Here is a 13,467-nt window from a genome sequence, read left to right as displayed (position 1 = left end):
GGTCTAAACAATAAATAAGGTTCCATCTCTCAGAGACGTGGTAAGAGTCAACATAAAACATCCCAAGGCACGCATGTATTCCCTTTAGTTTACAGAGCAGAAATAATTTTAAAAAACTACAACGTTATCTGTTCTACCAAATCCTTGGTCAGAGAGACAATAGTACTGGAGGAGGGGACACACACACACAGAGACAGAGAGGCAGAGAGAGACAGAGAGAGATAATAGTACTGGAGGAGGGGTCAGAGAGAGAATAGTACTGGAGGAGGGGTCAGAGAGAGAGCATAGTCCTGGAGGAGGAGTCAGAGAGAGAGCATAGTCCTGGAGGAGGAGTCAGAGAGAGCGCATAGTCCTGGAGGAGGAGTCAGAGAGAGCGCATAGTCCTGGAGGAGGAGTCAGAGAGAGAGCATAGTCCTGGAGGAGGAGTCAGAGAGAGAGCATAGTCCTGGAGGAGGAGTCAGAGAGAGAATAGTACTGGAGGAGGGGTCAGAGAGAGAGCATAGTCCTGGAGGAGGAGTCAGAGAGAGCATAGTCCTGGAGGAGGGGTCAGAGAGAGAGCATAGTCCTGGAGGAGGGGTCAGAGAGAGAATAGTACTGGAGGAGGGGTCAGAGAGAGCGAGTGCATAGTGTTGAGATGGGTGTGAGGCTACGTCCAAAACGGCATCCTATTTGCCATGTAGTGCACTACTTTTGACTTGGGACCTAAACAAAATGAGTGCACTACATAACAGAGCCCTGTGGGCACTGGTCAAAAGTAGTGCACTACATAGGGAATAGGGTGCCATTTGGGACATAGCTTGGGTCTTGGTCCAACGGGCATTGTGAAGGTGGAGGGTCCAGCCAATCGGAGACAGTCCTGTCAGAATGGGGTCCAATCAGAGACAGTCCTGTCAGGAAGCCCATTAGTGTCTCAGTGCAGGAAGCGGATGCTCATCTTCTGTTCCACGTCCACCTTCTCCAGTACCTGAGGACGACAACAACACGGGCCATTAAGCACAACATGAGACATTACCTCGGTCTAACAAGACCATCAACACCTGCAGTGATTAACATTATACTACATTACCTCAGGTTAACTCACAAACATTAACATTATACTACATTACCTCAGGTTAACTCACAAACACACCTTCTCTAAATACCAACAGGGGACTCAACGCAACACAGTCAGTACTGTAGAACTGACAACATAATGTACATTTCAGGCAGACTGCGAATTAGAGGGGGCCCGGGGTCTCCCCTGAATGAGACATGGGTCCCACTAAATGCAACAAAGTCAAACTTGGATTAAAACGCAATTTGTACTGCTAGTGGTAAATATAAAAACATATTCCTAATTAAACAAACATCCCCAGCCCTCGATCATGGATAAATAATCTGTGTGGCTACACTAGTCATCCCTGGAGAGTCCCGTATCGAAGCCCCTTTTCAGGTTTCCCTGGCGGCTTTTGGTAGAGAAATGAACATTACATTGTCTGGCAACAGCTCTTGGTGAACATTCCTGCAGTCAGCATGCAAATTGCACACTCCCTCAAAACGTGAGACGTCAGTGGCATTTGTGTTGTGACAAATTTGCACAAAAGGGGCCTTTCAGTCCCCAGCACAAGGTGCACCTGTGTAATGATCATGCCGTTTAAATCAGCTTCTTGATATGCCACACCTGTCAGGGTGGATGGATTTTCTTGGCAAAGGAGAAATACTCACAAACAGGGATGTAAACACACTGGTGAACAACATTTGAGATAAAAGCTTTTTTGTGCGTCTGGAAAAAGTCAGTCTCTCCCCCCCCCCCCCCCAGCTCATGAAACATGGCACCAACACTGTGTATTCTTTTGTATAGGGAAAGACCCCATGGCAATCTCTGAATGTCATTACACTCGGTTGGTTTGTAACAGATGTCCCTTTCCATTCATCAAGTGACGTGTTCGTTCGGTGGCTGGAATTATTTTGAGGTGGACAAACGTGTGCAGGTAGCCTACTTTAAAAAATAAATAAAAAAGATTTGATTTTGATTTGTTTGACAAAAACAAAGATGAAAGCATCCTGACTAGGTGTGTTCATGTCAAATAAATTATACACCGCGTATATATATATATAGATTATTTCAAATATACAAAATATAAAAGTTTCCAACCTTGATGAACTCATTAAAGGAAATGGAGTTGTCTCCATTCTGGTCGGCCTCCTGGATGGTCCTATCAGCGATGCTGCCCAGCTGCTCGTCAGAGATGTTCACACCAACCATCATTCTAAGAACCTGGAATAAACATGTTCACAGCAACCATCATTCTAAGAACCTGGAATAAACATGTTCACAGCAACCATCATTCTAAGAACCTGGAATAAACATGTTCACAGCAACCATCATTCTAAGAACCTGGAATAAACATGTTCACAGCAACCATCATTCTAAGAACCTGGAATAAACATGTTCACAGCAACCATCATTCTAAGAACCTGGAATAAACATGTTCACAGCAACCATCATTCTAAGAACCTGGAATAAACATGTTCACAGCAACCATCATTCTAAGAACCTGGAATAAACATGTTCACACCAACCATCATTCTAAGAACCTGGAATAAACATGTTCACAGCAACCATCATTCTAAGAACCTGGAATAAACATGTTCACAGCAACCATCATTCTAAGAACCTGGAATAAACATGTTCACAGCAACCATCATTCTAAGAACCTGAAATATGTTGACAAAGTTCCCTAGGGTCTGAAATGTACAGTTCTCTAAGTCTTAACACCAGAGATGTTAAGTACAAGATGACCTAAATGTAGTATACATAAATACTGAATATAAGTGAAAAAAAACAATACAAACAAAAAAACGCTTACTTTTCTGGTAACAAAGGGTGCAAAAAATAATTCAGGCTTGAAATTCCAGTGTTCATGTGGGGGGGGTGTAAGCACTCAAGGCAGGTGCATGATATAAAGAATGTTAGGCAGCCATTTTGTTTTCAAAACAAGAAATCAGCTTCTCCGGAGTCACTGAACCTCGAAATTACAGTGATTGTAGTCCGACAAACAGGTTTAATTGGGCACGGCCCACCTAGACACACAGGTCGTACATCATTGGGCACGGCCCACCTAGACACACAGGTCGTACATCATTGGGCACGGCCCACCTAGACACACAGGTCGTACATCATTGGGCACGGCCCACCTAGACACACAGGTCGTACATCATTGGGCACGGCCCACCTAGACACACAGGTCGTACATCATTGGGCACGGCCCACCTAGACACACAGGTCGTACATCATTGGGCACTACCTACCTAGACACACAGGTCATACATCATCGGGCACTACCTACCTAGACACACAGGTCGTACATCATTGGGCACGGCCCACCTAGACACACAGGTCGTACATCATCGGGCACTACCTACCTAGACACACAGGTCGTACATCATTGGGCACTACCTACCTAGACACACAGGTCATACATCATTGGGCACGGCCCACCTAGACACACAGGTCGTACATCATTGGGCACTACCTACCTAGACACACAGGTCGTACATCATTGGGCACGGCCCACCTAGACACACAGGTCGTACATCATTGGGTACTACCTACCTAGACACACAGGTCGTACATCAGTGGGCACTGCCCAGCCAATACAAGGAGAGATTGCAGAAGAGGAAGGTTGCACAAAAAGTATTTAGTTGGGGTTGGAACGTTACACAGTTGTCTCAGTACATGGCAACTTCCCCTTCCTTTGAAGTGAAATGTTCTACAAGTTCAGTAATAAAATATTCTGATCACTAAAAGAGCCCTTTCTTCCTTGGCAGTGTCTATATTTACTCCAGTAGGCTCAGATTACAACATGACTTGCATAACAAATCTAAGACAAAGGTCTCTCTGTTTTCAGCAAAGGCAGAAAAAGGGAGTATCTCTCCCTTGGAGCTTGTTCTTCAGCTCTAGTGTAGATCTATGCATTTATTCTCCTGATACATACTCCACAACAGTAACGCCCCGATTCTCCGATGACAATACGCTGTTGAAGTCTTGAGACTTACCGCCTAAAAACCATCAGACTTTAAAAAAAATTGAAATAAAAATGTTGGGCAGCCCCCAAGAGTGTGTAATTTGAACCCTGACCCCATCCTGACCTGTAGCAGCTCGTCACGGGAGATCTTATCATCTCTGTCCAGGTCGTACAGCCTGAAAGCAACTGGAGAAGAGATGGAAGAATTTAAATGTTAAGTCATCCTTTCAAAAAGCATTTTAACGTCCATCATCAAAATAAAGTCAAGCTCTTTTTAAATAAAGAATAGTGGAAGAAGGTGATAGAGAAATAGTCAAGTGTTCTGGGATCCAAGCTAGATGTGCCCAGACTGTTTGTGCCGTCTTGTTGACAAGTTGACAAGACAGTACAAAACACACCTGTGACCAGGCTAGGGCCTAGCCTCTGACTCACAGAGCAGTTTATTGCTCCTGCTGTTGAGCGGCTCGGAGGCAGTGGGGTCCTTGTTCTTCTCGTTGTCTTCTATGGGACGGAAGTGAGCAAGAGTCCTCATGAAGCCCCTGAAGTTCACCTGGTCTTCCCTGTCCGACCAAGTGGGGTGAAAGTAACAGTTACTTACGCCCATCAATAAATAATCCTGCATCACAGTCAATTAACAATTACTCCAGTCAACCACCACTCAAATCGGTAGGCTATAACCGAGGCCTACATAAAAGACTGAGCATCATTTCTAGGGTACGGTAGTGAAAGCTTAAACTGTATAATTTGCTTCCTAGCCATACAGTAAAACAGTCCTTCACTAAGTTAAGACTCGAGGTCACTACACCTCAGACCAATGCGACTCTCTTCTACCAGGCCGTTCATTCTGGCACGCATGTCTCAGTCTAACCTGACAGACAGACGTGGGTCATTCGTTGAGAAGTGCCTTGAACAAACACACAAAATCTTGTCGGTTTGATGCCACTGACAGCTAAGTCAATTACAGTGTAATGGTACACGTCCACACTGCAGACAACAGACCCCTGTCCCGATTGGACAGTTGTTCTCCAGTCATGCTCTAGCCTGGTTCAAGATCCGTTTGTGCCTTCTTACTAAATTCTATGGTGAAAATAACCATACAAGTGGTCAAGACAGCACAAAATAGATCTAGGACCAGGCTATAATGCTACAATCTGCAGTGGAACTGCTGTGAACCAGACTAGCTCTAGACTCCAGGATCAGTAACCACTGTAAGCCACAGCTAAATTGAAGTCGCCTACACACTGGTCGTGTTGGGAATGTAATGATAGAAGCCGATCTAAGTGATGTTGTCAATAAAAACACAGAACTTTCATGTCCATTTCAAAGATCCAGAACCACCATGTGAACACAGAAACTAGCTTTAAAATGTGCCGTTTTCTCTTAAACTTTTAAATAGTTGTCAAATACACACAAACTATTCATTTGTAACCCTGTTCCAACAAAATAAATGTTTAACATATGTTTAATGTATTACTAAAAATGGTTGTTGTTGGTGTTGTTGTAATGAGTGACTCCCGGCTATGTGCAACCTTGAGGAAAACAGTGAAGGGCACAGAGACGACTCACCCCTCAGGAAAGAAGGCATTGATGATTCTGTCTCCCAGAGGATTGATGGCCAACTCTGGTATCCGTTGGAAATCCTCCCGACTACACAAACCAGACAGACGGTGTGAGGACAGTTAAGATGAACACCGTGACAACAAAATGGAATGTTGATCTATAAAAGGTCTCGGAGGCGAAGAATTAGTCCCCACATCAACACTACCTGATAAACAGGCAGATATCCCTGACAGGACACGGAATAGTGTGATGATTTAACAATGATCGAAATGTTCATTTGGCCGTATGCTTTGATTCCAAATGTTGACTCGCTGCGTCTTGAACAGTCAAATCAACATTGAGAGTCTGCTTGGGTGAGCGGACGTGGCCAAGGTGGTGTGTGTGTCTGCGGGTGAGGTATTCAGCTCAGGGGAGCGGACGTGGCCAAGGTGGTGTGTGTGTGTCTGCGGGTGAGGTATTCAGCTCAGGGGAGCGGACGTGGCCAAGGTGGTGTGTGTGTCTGCGGGTGAGGTATTCAGCTCAGGGGAGCGGACGTGGCCAAGGTGGTGTGTGTGTGTCTGCGGGTGAGGTATTCAGCTCAGGGGAGCGGACGTGGCCAAGGTGGTGTGTGTGTGTCTGCGGGTGAGGTATTCAGCTCAGGGGAGCGGACGTGGCCAAGGTGGTGTGTGTGTGTCTGCGGGTGAGGTATTCAGCTCAGGGGAGCGGACGTGGCCAAGGTGGTGTGTGTGTGTCTGCGGGTGAGGTATTCAGCTCAGGGGAGCGGACGTGGCCAAGGTGGTGTGTGTGTGTCTGCGGGTGAGGTATTCAGCTCAGGGGAGCGGACGTGGCTGTAGTGTTGTGTCAACTGATGAATGATTAAGACCCAAGTCACCTTGGATTCACCACACTGGCTTTAGCCAGGCCCACTGTATACCATAATGCAGACTGGATGCGTCGGTGAGAGAGGACACAGAACTGGCTATGTGTAAACAGGCAGTAGTGTGCCTACATTCAAGTGTTTACAGTCATGTAGTGACCTGAAACGGACCCACACCCCAGCTTAATAGTCAGTAACATTTCAAAGACACAGGTTAAAATGGGAGTAAAATGTGTGGCTGAGAGAGAGAGAGAAGTGCTGTGATTTAAAAGGTGACCATTTTTCCTCTGAAGGTTCGAGAGGGAGGGAACATTGAGAAACAGTCAATACGGTCCATCTAGTCTAACGCTTGCTGTCAGGCGTGCACTAGATCTGACGGGAGGAGATGTCTACGCAGTGAGGGCCAGTCACACAGACTCAAGCAACTGCTGCTGTTGATATTGCAAACAGTGTTGTCAGACTAGACCGACACCCAGGACAGAAAAATATATATATGGTTCTAGACTTCTTACCCAGTGGTAAAATACACCACTGTAGGTTATGCTCGACACGGAACCCAAACCATTGTGCATGAATGTATTTTGGAATGCTCGCGCACGTGATGCGGGCGGTGTCGTCAGGATATGAGCCAAGAGCCCTTTGTCCAACGGAATTGTGTGCGCACAGAACGGAGTCTACAAACTTCAAAAATGTGCACGCAATTTTCAAAACCACACGGGCTCAGAATATACTTGCATTGCCACTTTCAAGTAGGGGAAATGGTCACTTGCCTCTCAGCGATATTCACTGGTATGCAGACAGTTGCCTTGCATATTACCCAGTTGGCTCTGATGATGTTACAGGGGAAGCGAATGTTGGCAGGAAGGGTAATCATGAACCAATGTCTTGCAGACATCTCATATCCACCTTCTGGTTATTTCAGTAGTTACTGAGTGTTTCACAAAGCATTTCACACACACGTACGTAAGTATATGTGTATATACCAGTGTTGCTGTTGGATGGTACTGTACCTGAGCGTGCCGTTCTCTCCTTTGTCCAAGCTGGTAAAGCGACTGTAGAGCCGGGTGATCTGGCTGTGGGAAACTGCAAAGAAACACAAAGTGACAAGATTGTTGGCACTATGTTTCTAAATGCCTCACGTCTCAACATACTACAACCTTTTAAAACACAAAGGAGTACAATAATGTAGCGTACTAATAGGACCGAGTTTACTAAGCGCTACTTTTGAGGAAAAAAACGTCCTTACTACGTGTGGTTGTCTCACCTAGATGGGTGCACGAACTAAGTCACACTGGATAAAAGCGCCTGCTAAAGTACAACAACAACTAAAATAATGTAACCGAGAAGGAAATGTATAGTGTGTCTCTTTTTTAAAAATTTTATCAACCAAATGTTCATAATTTAAAGCAGCTAACGTTAGTTTGTTTCTTCGCTGTGATCTCCTGGAATAACGCATATGTATGGGGTTTAGTACAGACCAGGCACCAGATAGAGAACAGTGTTAAGTCACACTATAATAACGACATGTCTCTGTTCAGTCCACAGATCAGCTCATTTCAAGGGACAAGAGAAACACATAACACCTCACCACAACACACTAACTAGTACTGGTGTAATGTACAAACACTAATCCAACTAGCTAAAAAAAATATACAATTAACCAGGTTACTCTGGAGTGCGAGTTTGTCATCTAACTGCTAGTTGACTACAGACTACAGTAGAGACAATAATGCTATCTAGCGAGTTAGTTAGCACTGCGTTGACCAGCTAGTTAACTTGGTAAAAGTGGCCCATTTGACTTACAGCCGGTCTCTTTTTTAATTTCTTCAATCTCCTCCTCTCTCAGTAACGTTGACGCTCTGGATCCCATTGTAATGAGCTTGCTGATTCGTGCTAACTAACTAAAAGCTGGGTACAAGAAGGTAGCAATTTGTGTAACGTGTCTATCTGTGGTTTACGTTGAATCCTACTGTTGTTGATGATAATATCCTTGTGATCTTTTTTTTTAAATGATTCCGAGTTTGACTCTCAAAACAGCTGACCGGATAGATGTCCACTTGGTGTTGTGTTTTCAACACTGAAAACCACTAGTCGGGACACTCTGTAGACAGCGTTTCTCCCGGTGGGCGGTGGTATAGCTCACCGGTGGGCGGTGGTATATGACACGGTGGGGGGCGGTACAGCTCACCGGTGGGCGGTGGTATATGACACGGTGGGGGGCGGTACAGCTCACCGGTGGGCGGTGGTATATGACACGGTGGGGGGCGGTACAGCTTACCGGTGGGCGGTGGTACATGACACGGTGGGGGGCGGTACATCTCACCGGTGGGCGGTGGTACATGACACGGTGGGGGGCGGTACAGCTCACCGGTGGGCGGTGGTACATGACACGGTGGGGGGTATATCTCAAGCTCACACCCAGCAGAGAGGTGACGTTGGCCCATGTAACGGATGTGAAATAGCTAGCTAGTTAGCGGTGGTGCGCGCTAAATAGCGTTTCAATCGGTGACGTCACTTGCTCTGAGACCTTGAAGTAGTGGTTCCCCTTGCTCTGCAAGGGCCGCAGTGGTCCCTGGTTCGCGCCCGCGAGGGGACGGTCTAAAGTTAAACTGTTACACCCACACAGTGAAATGACAGATTTGAGAACAATGACAATTTATGTCAAACCAACTTCTAAGTGTTCTCCTGTGTGTCTTGTTGCATTTCAATAGAACACAGAATAAACCAAATATGTTCACATCTATATTTGAACACTATCCTCCTTGTACTGTTTTCTAAATCAATATAATGCTTTTTATATTTTCTTATATTATATAAATAAATAAATAAAAAACTGCGTCGAGAACAAGCAGAGTACTAGTGATGGGAAGTTCGGCTTGTCCAGTCGACTCGTTCAGTCGTCCAGTCGACTCGTCCAGTCGTCCAGTCGACTCGTCCAGTCGACTCGTCCAGTCGTCCAGTCGACTCGTCCAGTCGTCCAGTCGACTCGTCCAGTCGACTCGTCCAGTCGTCCAGTCGTCCAGTCGACTCGTCCAGTCGTCCAGTCGACTCGTCCAGTCGTCCAGTCGACTCGTCCAGTCGTCCAGTCGTCCAGTCGACTCGTCCAGTCGTCCAGTCGACTCGTCCAGTCGTCCAGTCGACTCGTTCAGTCGTCCAGTTGACTCGTTCAGTCGTCCAGTCGACTCGTTCAGTCGTCCAGTCGACTCGTTCAGTCGACTTCGTTCAGTCAAAAAAGTTAATCCTCCGACTCATTTCGTTCATTTGATTCAAACCAAGGATATCCAAAATCCATCAACTCAACAGTTTTTAATGAAGTCAGCAACTCTGATACCAAAGTCATTTTTTAAAAGATTTTCTTTTGAATCACATTGGGAGAGAGAGAGAGCGGATCACACACATACAGTTTATGGTAGCAAATTATACTGTAAAACTCACACCATGTCATACACATATTGGCTTCAGATGGGTACGCTTGTGGTAGTTGAAGAAGTCTACATATTGTGAAGTATTGGGAGAGACAGAAATGCTCTCACACGTACAGCTTGCAGAGGTCTACTACTGTACAACTCTCACACATAGCATGCATATCAAAATATTTAGGCACGATCATTGATGATCATACTGACCTGGAAGTATTGGTTAGCATTTATTTTGTAGTTCACATCACAGTCACTGAAAATGGAGAGGGAAAGGGCAGGCAAGGCTCAGTTAATCTGATTTTGTTCATGTAAACACAAATAATTTATTTAAGTGATTGACAGTATACAAGATATGTTGCATGTTGACTAACCAATCGCAGTGAAAGTAGATTAAATCGAGTCATGATCCATTTCATATTTCAGGTAAAATGACTAATTAGTAGATTGGCTTTGACGTTGTTGGTTGGTTAGCAAGCGAAACTTGACGCCTCACACATCGTTCACTTTTGGGTTAAAACTGGCCCAGCCACTTGGTAGCTAGCTGTCTTTAGTTCACATAAAGCAACATTATGTATTGATATGAAAGGGCAATTGTAAACTATAAAATATAAACCCATAGTGATATCGGTAAGAATGAGGTACAATGACGTGTATATATATCATTGATTAGCGTTTTGCCCGGGGGTAGTCCGTCATTGGAAATATACATTTGTTCTTAACTGATTTGCCTAGTTAAATAAAGGTCAAATTAAAATAAAATGGATGAGGTCCCAGGTTGAAGGTTCTCGGTTGAACGTGGACGCGCATCGGATTATCCCGTGCACTTTGAAACCCCCGCTCATAGTGACGTACAGCACCACCCACCGGGCGACGTGGCGTGAAGAGTCCTGTGACCGAATTTGTGTCTTCCTGCTGTCAGAGGGGCAGCAAATATTATAGATATACTGACAAGATTTACATGTCTCTCCGCCCTGACAATGGGAGTCGTTGTCCACAAAGCGGCACGGCGGGCTAGCTCCCCCGTTTTATATCTTTGGGTTCTTGAAGTCAAACAACTGTATTCAATGGAGAGAGATGTTATGCTTTCAGCAAGACAACTCCAATATAAAGTGTTTTTCGTCTCAAAGTTGCCGGGGTGTCGCGTGTCCTACTTATATCAGTACACTCGTGACAATTTATGCATTACAAAACTTCTAGTTGATCAAATAAACCTCACGTAGCAAATAAGCCATAATGTTTTCTGGTTTATTAAATTCGACACTCATTGACCTTCATACAAACACTCCTTGCTTGATGGTTGAAACAACGAAAATACGCCACCTGCTGGAGAGAGAGAGAGAGATTTTCCGCCGAGTTGTTTCTCTCTTCCAGCAAGATAACGCAATGGAAACGCCTAAACTCAGAATGCAACACTGCTTATTGCCACACGATGGCAGTATAGTTACCATACAAAAGAGGATGACAATACACTGAACAAAGATATAAACGCAACATGTAAAGTGTTGGTCCCATGTTTCATGAGCTAAAATAAAATATCCCAGAATATTCCCACTCACAAGAAGCTTTTTTCTCTCAAATGTTTGTGCACAAATTTGTTTACATCCCAGTTAGTGAGCATTTATCCTGTGCCAAGATGATCCATCCACCTGACAGGTGATGGTGAAGCTGATTAAACAGCACAATCATTACACAGGTGCACCTTGTGCTGGGGACAATAAAAGGCCACTCTAAAATGTGCAGTTTTCTCACACAACACAATGCCACAGATGTCTCAAGTTTTGAGGGAGTGTGCAATTGGCTTGCTGACTACAGGAATGTACACCAGAGCTGTTGCCAGAGAATTGAATATTCATTTCTCTACCATAAGCCACCTCCAACGTCGTTTTAGAGAATTTAGCGGTACGCCCGTCCAACCGACCTCATGTGTAACCACACCAGCCCAGGACCTCCATATCCGGCTTCTTCACCTGCGGGATCGCCACCTGGACAGCTGATGAAACGGAGGACTATTTCTGTCTGTAATAAAGCCCTTTTGCGGGGAAATTCTCATTCTGATTGACTGGGCCTGGCTCCCAATTGGGTGGGCCCTATGCCCACCTATGGCTGCACCACTGCTCAGTCATGTGAAATCCATAGATTAGGGCCAAATTATTTATTTAAATTGGACTGATTTCCTCAGAAGAACTAACTCAGTAAAATCTTTGAAATTGTTGCGTTTATATTTTTTGTTTATATTCAGCAGCGGGATGATTTTTGTCGGAGCAAATAGTCATGGGGTCGGGAACATAATTATAATTATTTGTACACTGCAAATTGACCCCAAAAATACATTGTATTTGGAAAATAACAATAATTTCATACCTTGATACATTGAAACGCGATCACATACAGTAGCTTTTTATTTTTTATTTTTGGGAATAATTGAGAATAGATTTCCTGAATAAAATTTATTTTTAGCTGAATTTGATTAAAACCTTTTTTTTTACTAAAAACGTTGAGGGGCCATAGAAAATCACTCGAGGGCCAGTGTGTTGCCGACTCCTGCCATACACCATTTTCATTAGGAGAGGAAAGGGGAAACAGAATGGTCTCCCATTCACTATACCGTTTCTTTCTTGGATCTTTGAATCTACCTGATGACCAACAAACTGTAGATTATGACATTTATTTGTAAAAATGTAACAAAACTTCAGAAAACTATTTAGCTGAGCCCTAATACAAACAAAAAAAATAAAACCACAAACAATGTTTTTTTATTAAGAGGTGGTTGATGGGTAACTAAACAATAGCACACATCTGGTCTGTGTGTGTAGACGGAGAGCCTTCAGAACACACATCTGGGTTTGTTTTGACAGAGAGCCTTCAGAACACACATCTGGGTCTGTGTATATATACTGGGCCTTCAGAACACACATCTGGGTCTGTGTTGACAGAGAGCCTTCAGAACACACATCTGGGTCTGTGTATATATACTGGGCCTTCAGAACACACATCTGGGTCTGTGTTGACAGAGAGCCTTCAGAACACACATCTGGGTCTGTGTATATATAATGGGCCTTAATTGTATGGATTTAATTGTATTTTTTTTTGGTCAACGATCCACACAAAATACTCTGTCAAAGTGGAAGAAACATGATCAAATTTGTAAAAAAAACAAACAAATAAAAACATTAATACATATTAACTCTGCCACTCAGGAACGTTGCATGTCTTCTTGGTGAGCAACTCCAGTGTAGATTTGACGTTTTAGGTTATTGTCTTGCTGAAAGGTGAATTCCTCTCCCCGTGTCTGTTGGAAAGCAGACTAAACCAGGTTTTCCTCTACGATTGCAAACAGGATGCATGTTTTGGAACATTTTGATATGAGCGGTTTCCTTCCTCTCCAGTAACTGAGTTAGGAAGGACGCCTGTATCTTTGTTGTGACTGGGTGTATTGATACACCATCCAAAGTGTAATTAATAACATTCAATGTCTGCTTTAAAAAAATATATATATTTACCCATCTACCAATAGGTGCCCTCCCTCAGCGAGGCATTGGAAAACCTCGCTGGTCTTCGTGGTTGAAATTTACTGATTGACTGACGGACCTTACAGATTGAGGTAGTCATTCAAAAATCATGTTAA

At 44.2% G+C, this 13,467-nt stretch overlaps 1 protein-coding gene across 1 annotated transcript; it reads right to left on the bottom strand.

Annotated features, from left to right (window-relative positions):
* Positions 1-470: 470 nt before the first annotated feature.
* Positions 471-8,540, bottom strand: LOC110505988 (calcineurin B homologous protein 1). Its single transcript, XM_021585458.2, has 7 exons — positions 8,227-8,540; positions 7,434-7,506; positions 5,574-5,654; positions 4,440-4,567; positions 4,132-4,193; positions 2,135-2,257; positions 471-964 (listed from the first exon to the last, which is right to left on the bottom strand). Exons 1-7 carry the CDS (start codon positions 8,291-8,293, stop codon positions 911-913), a joined length of 588 nt encoding a protein of 195 aa, XP_021441133.1. The 5' UTR covers positions 8,294-8,540; the 3' UTR covers positions 471-910.
* Between the last annotated feature and the right edge of the window lie 4,927 nt (positions 8,541-13,467).

Source organism: Oncorhynchus mykiss, chromosome 25 (genome assembly GCF_013265735.2).
Source record: "Oncorhynchus mykiss isolate Arlee chromosome 25, USDA_OmykA_1.1, whole genome shotgun sequence".
NCBI lineage: Eukaryota > Metazoa > Chordata > Actinopteri > Salmoniformes > Salmonidae > Oncorhynchus > Oncorhynchus mykiss.
This window is presented reverse-complemented; position numbering and strand designations above follow the sequence as displayed.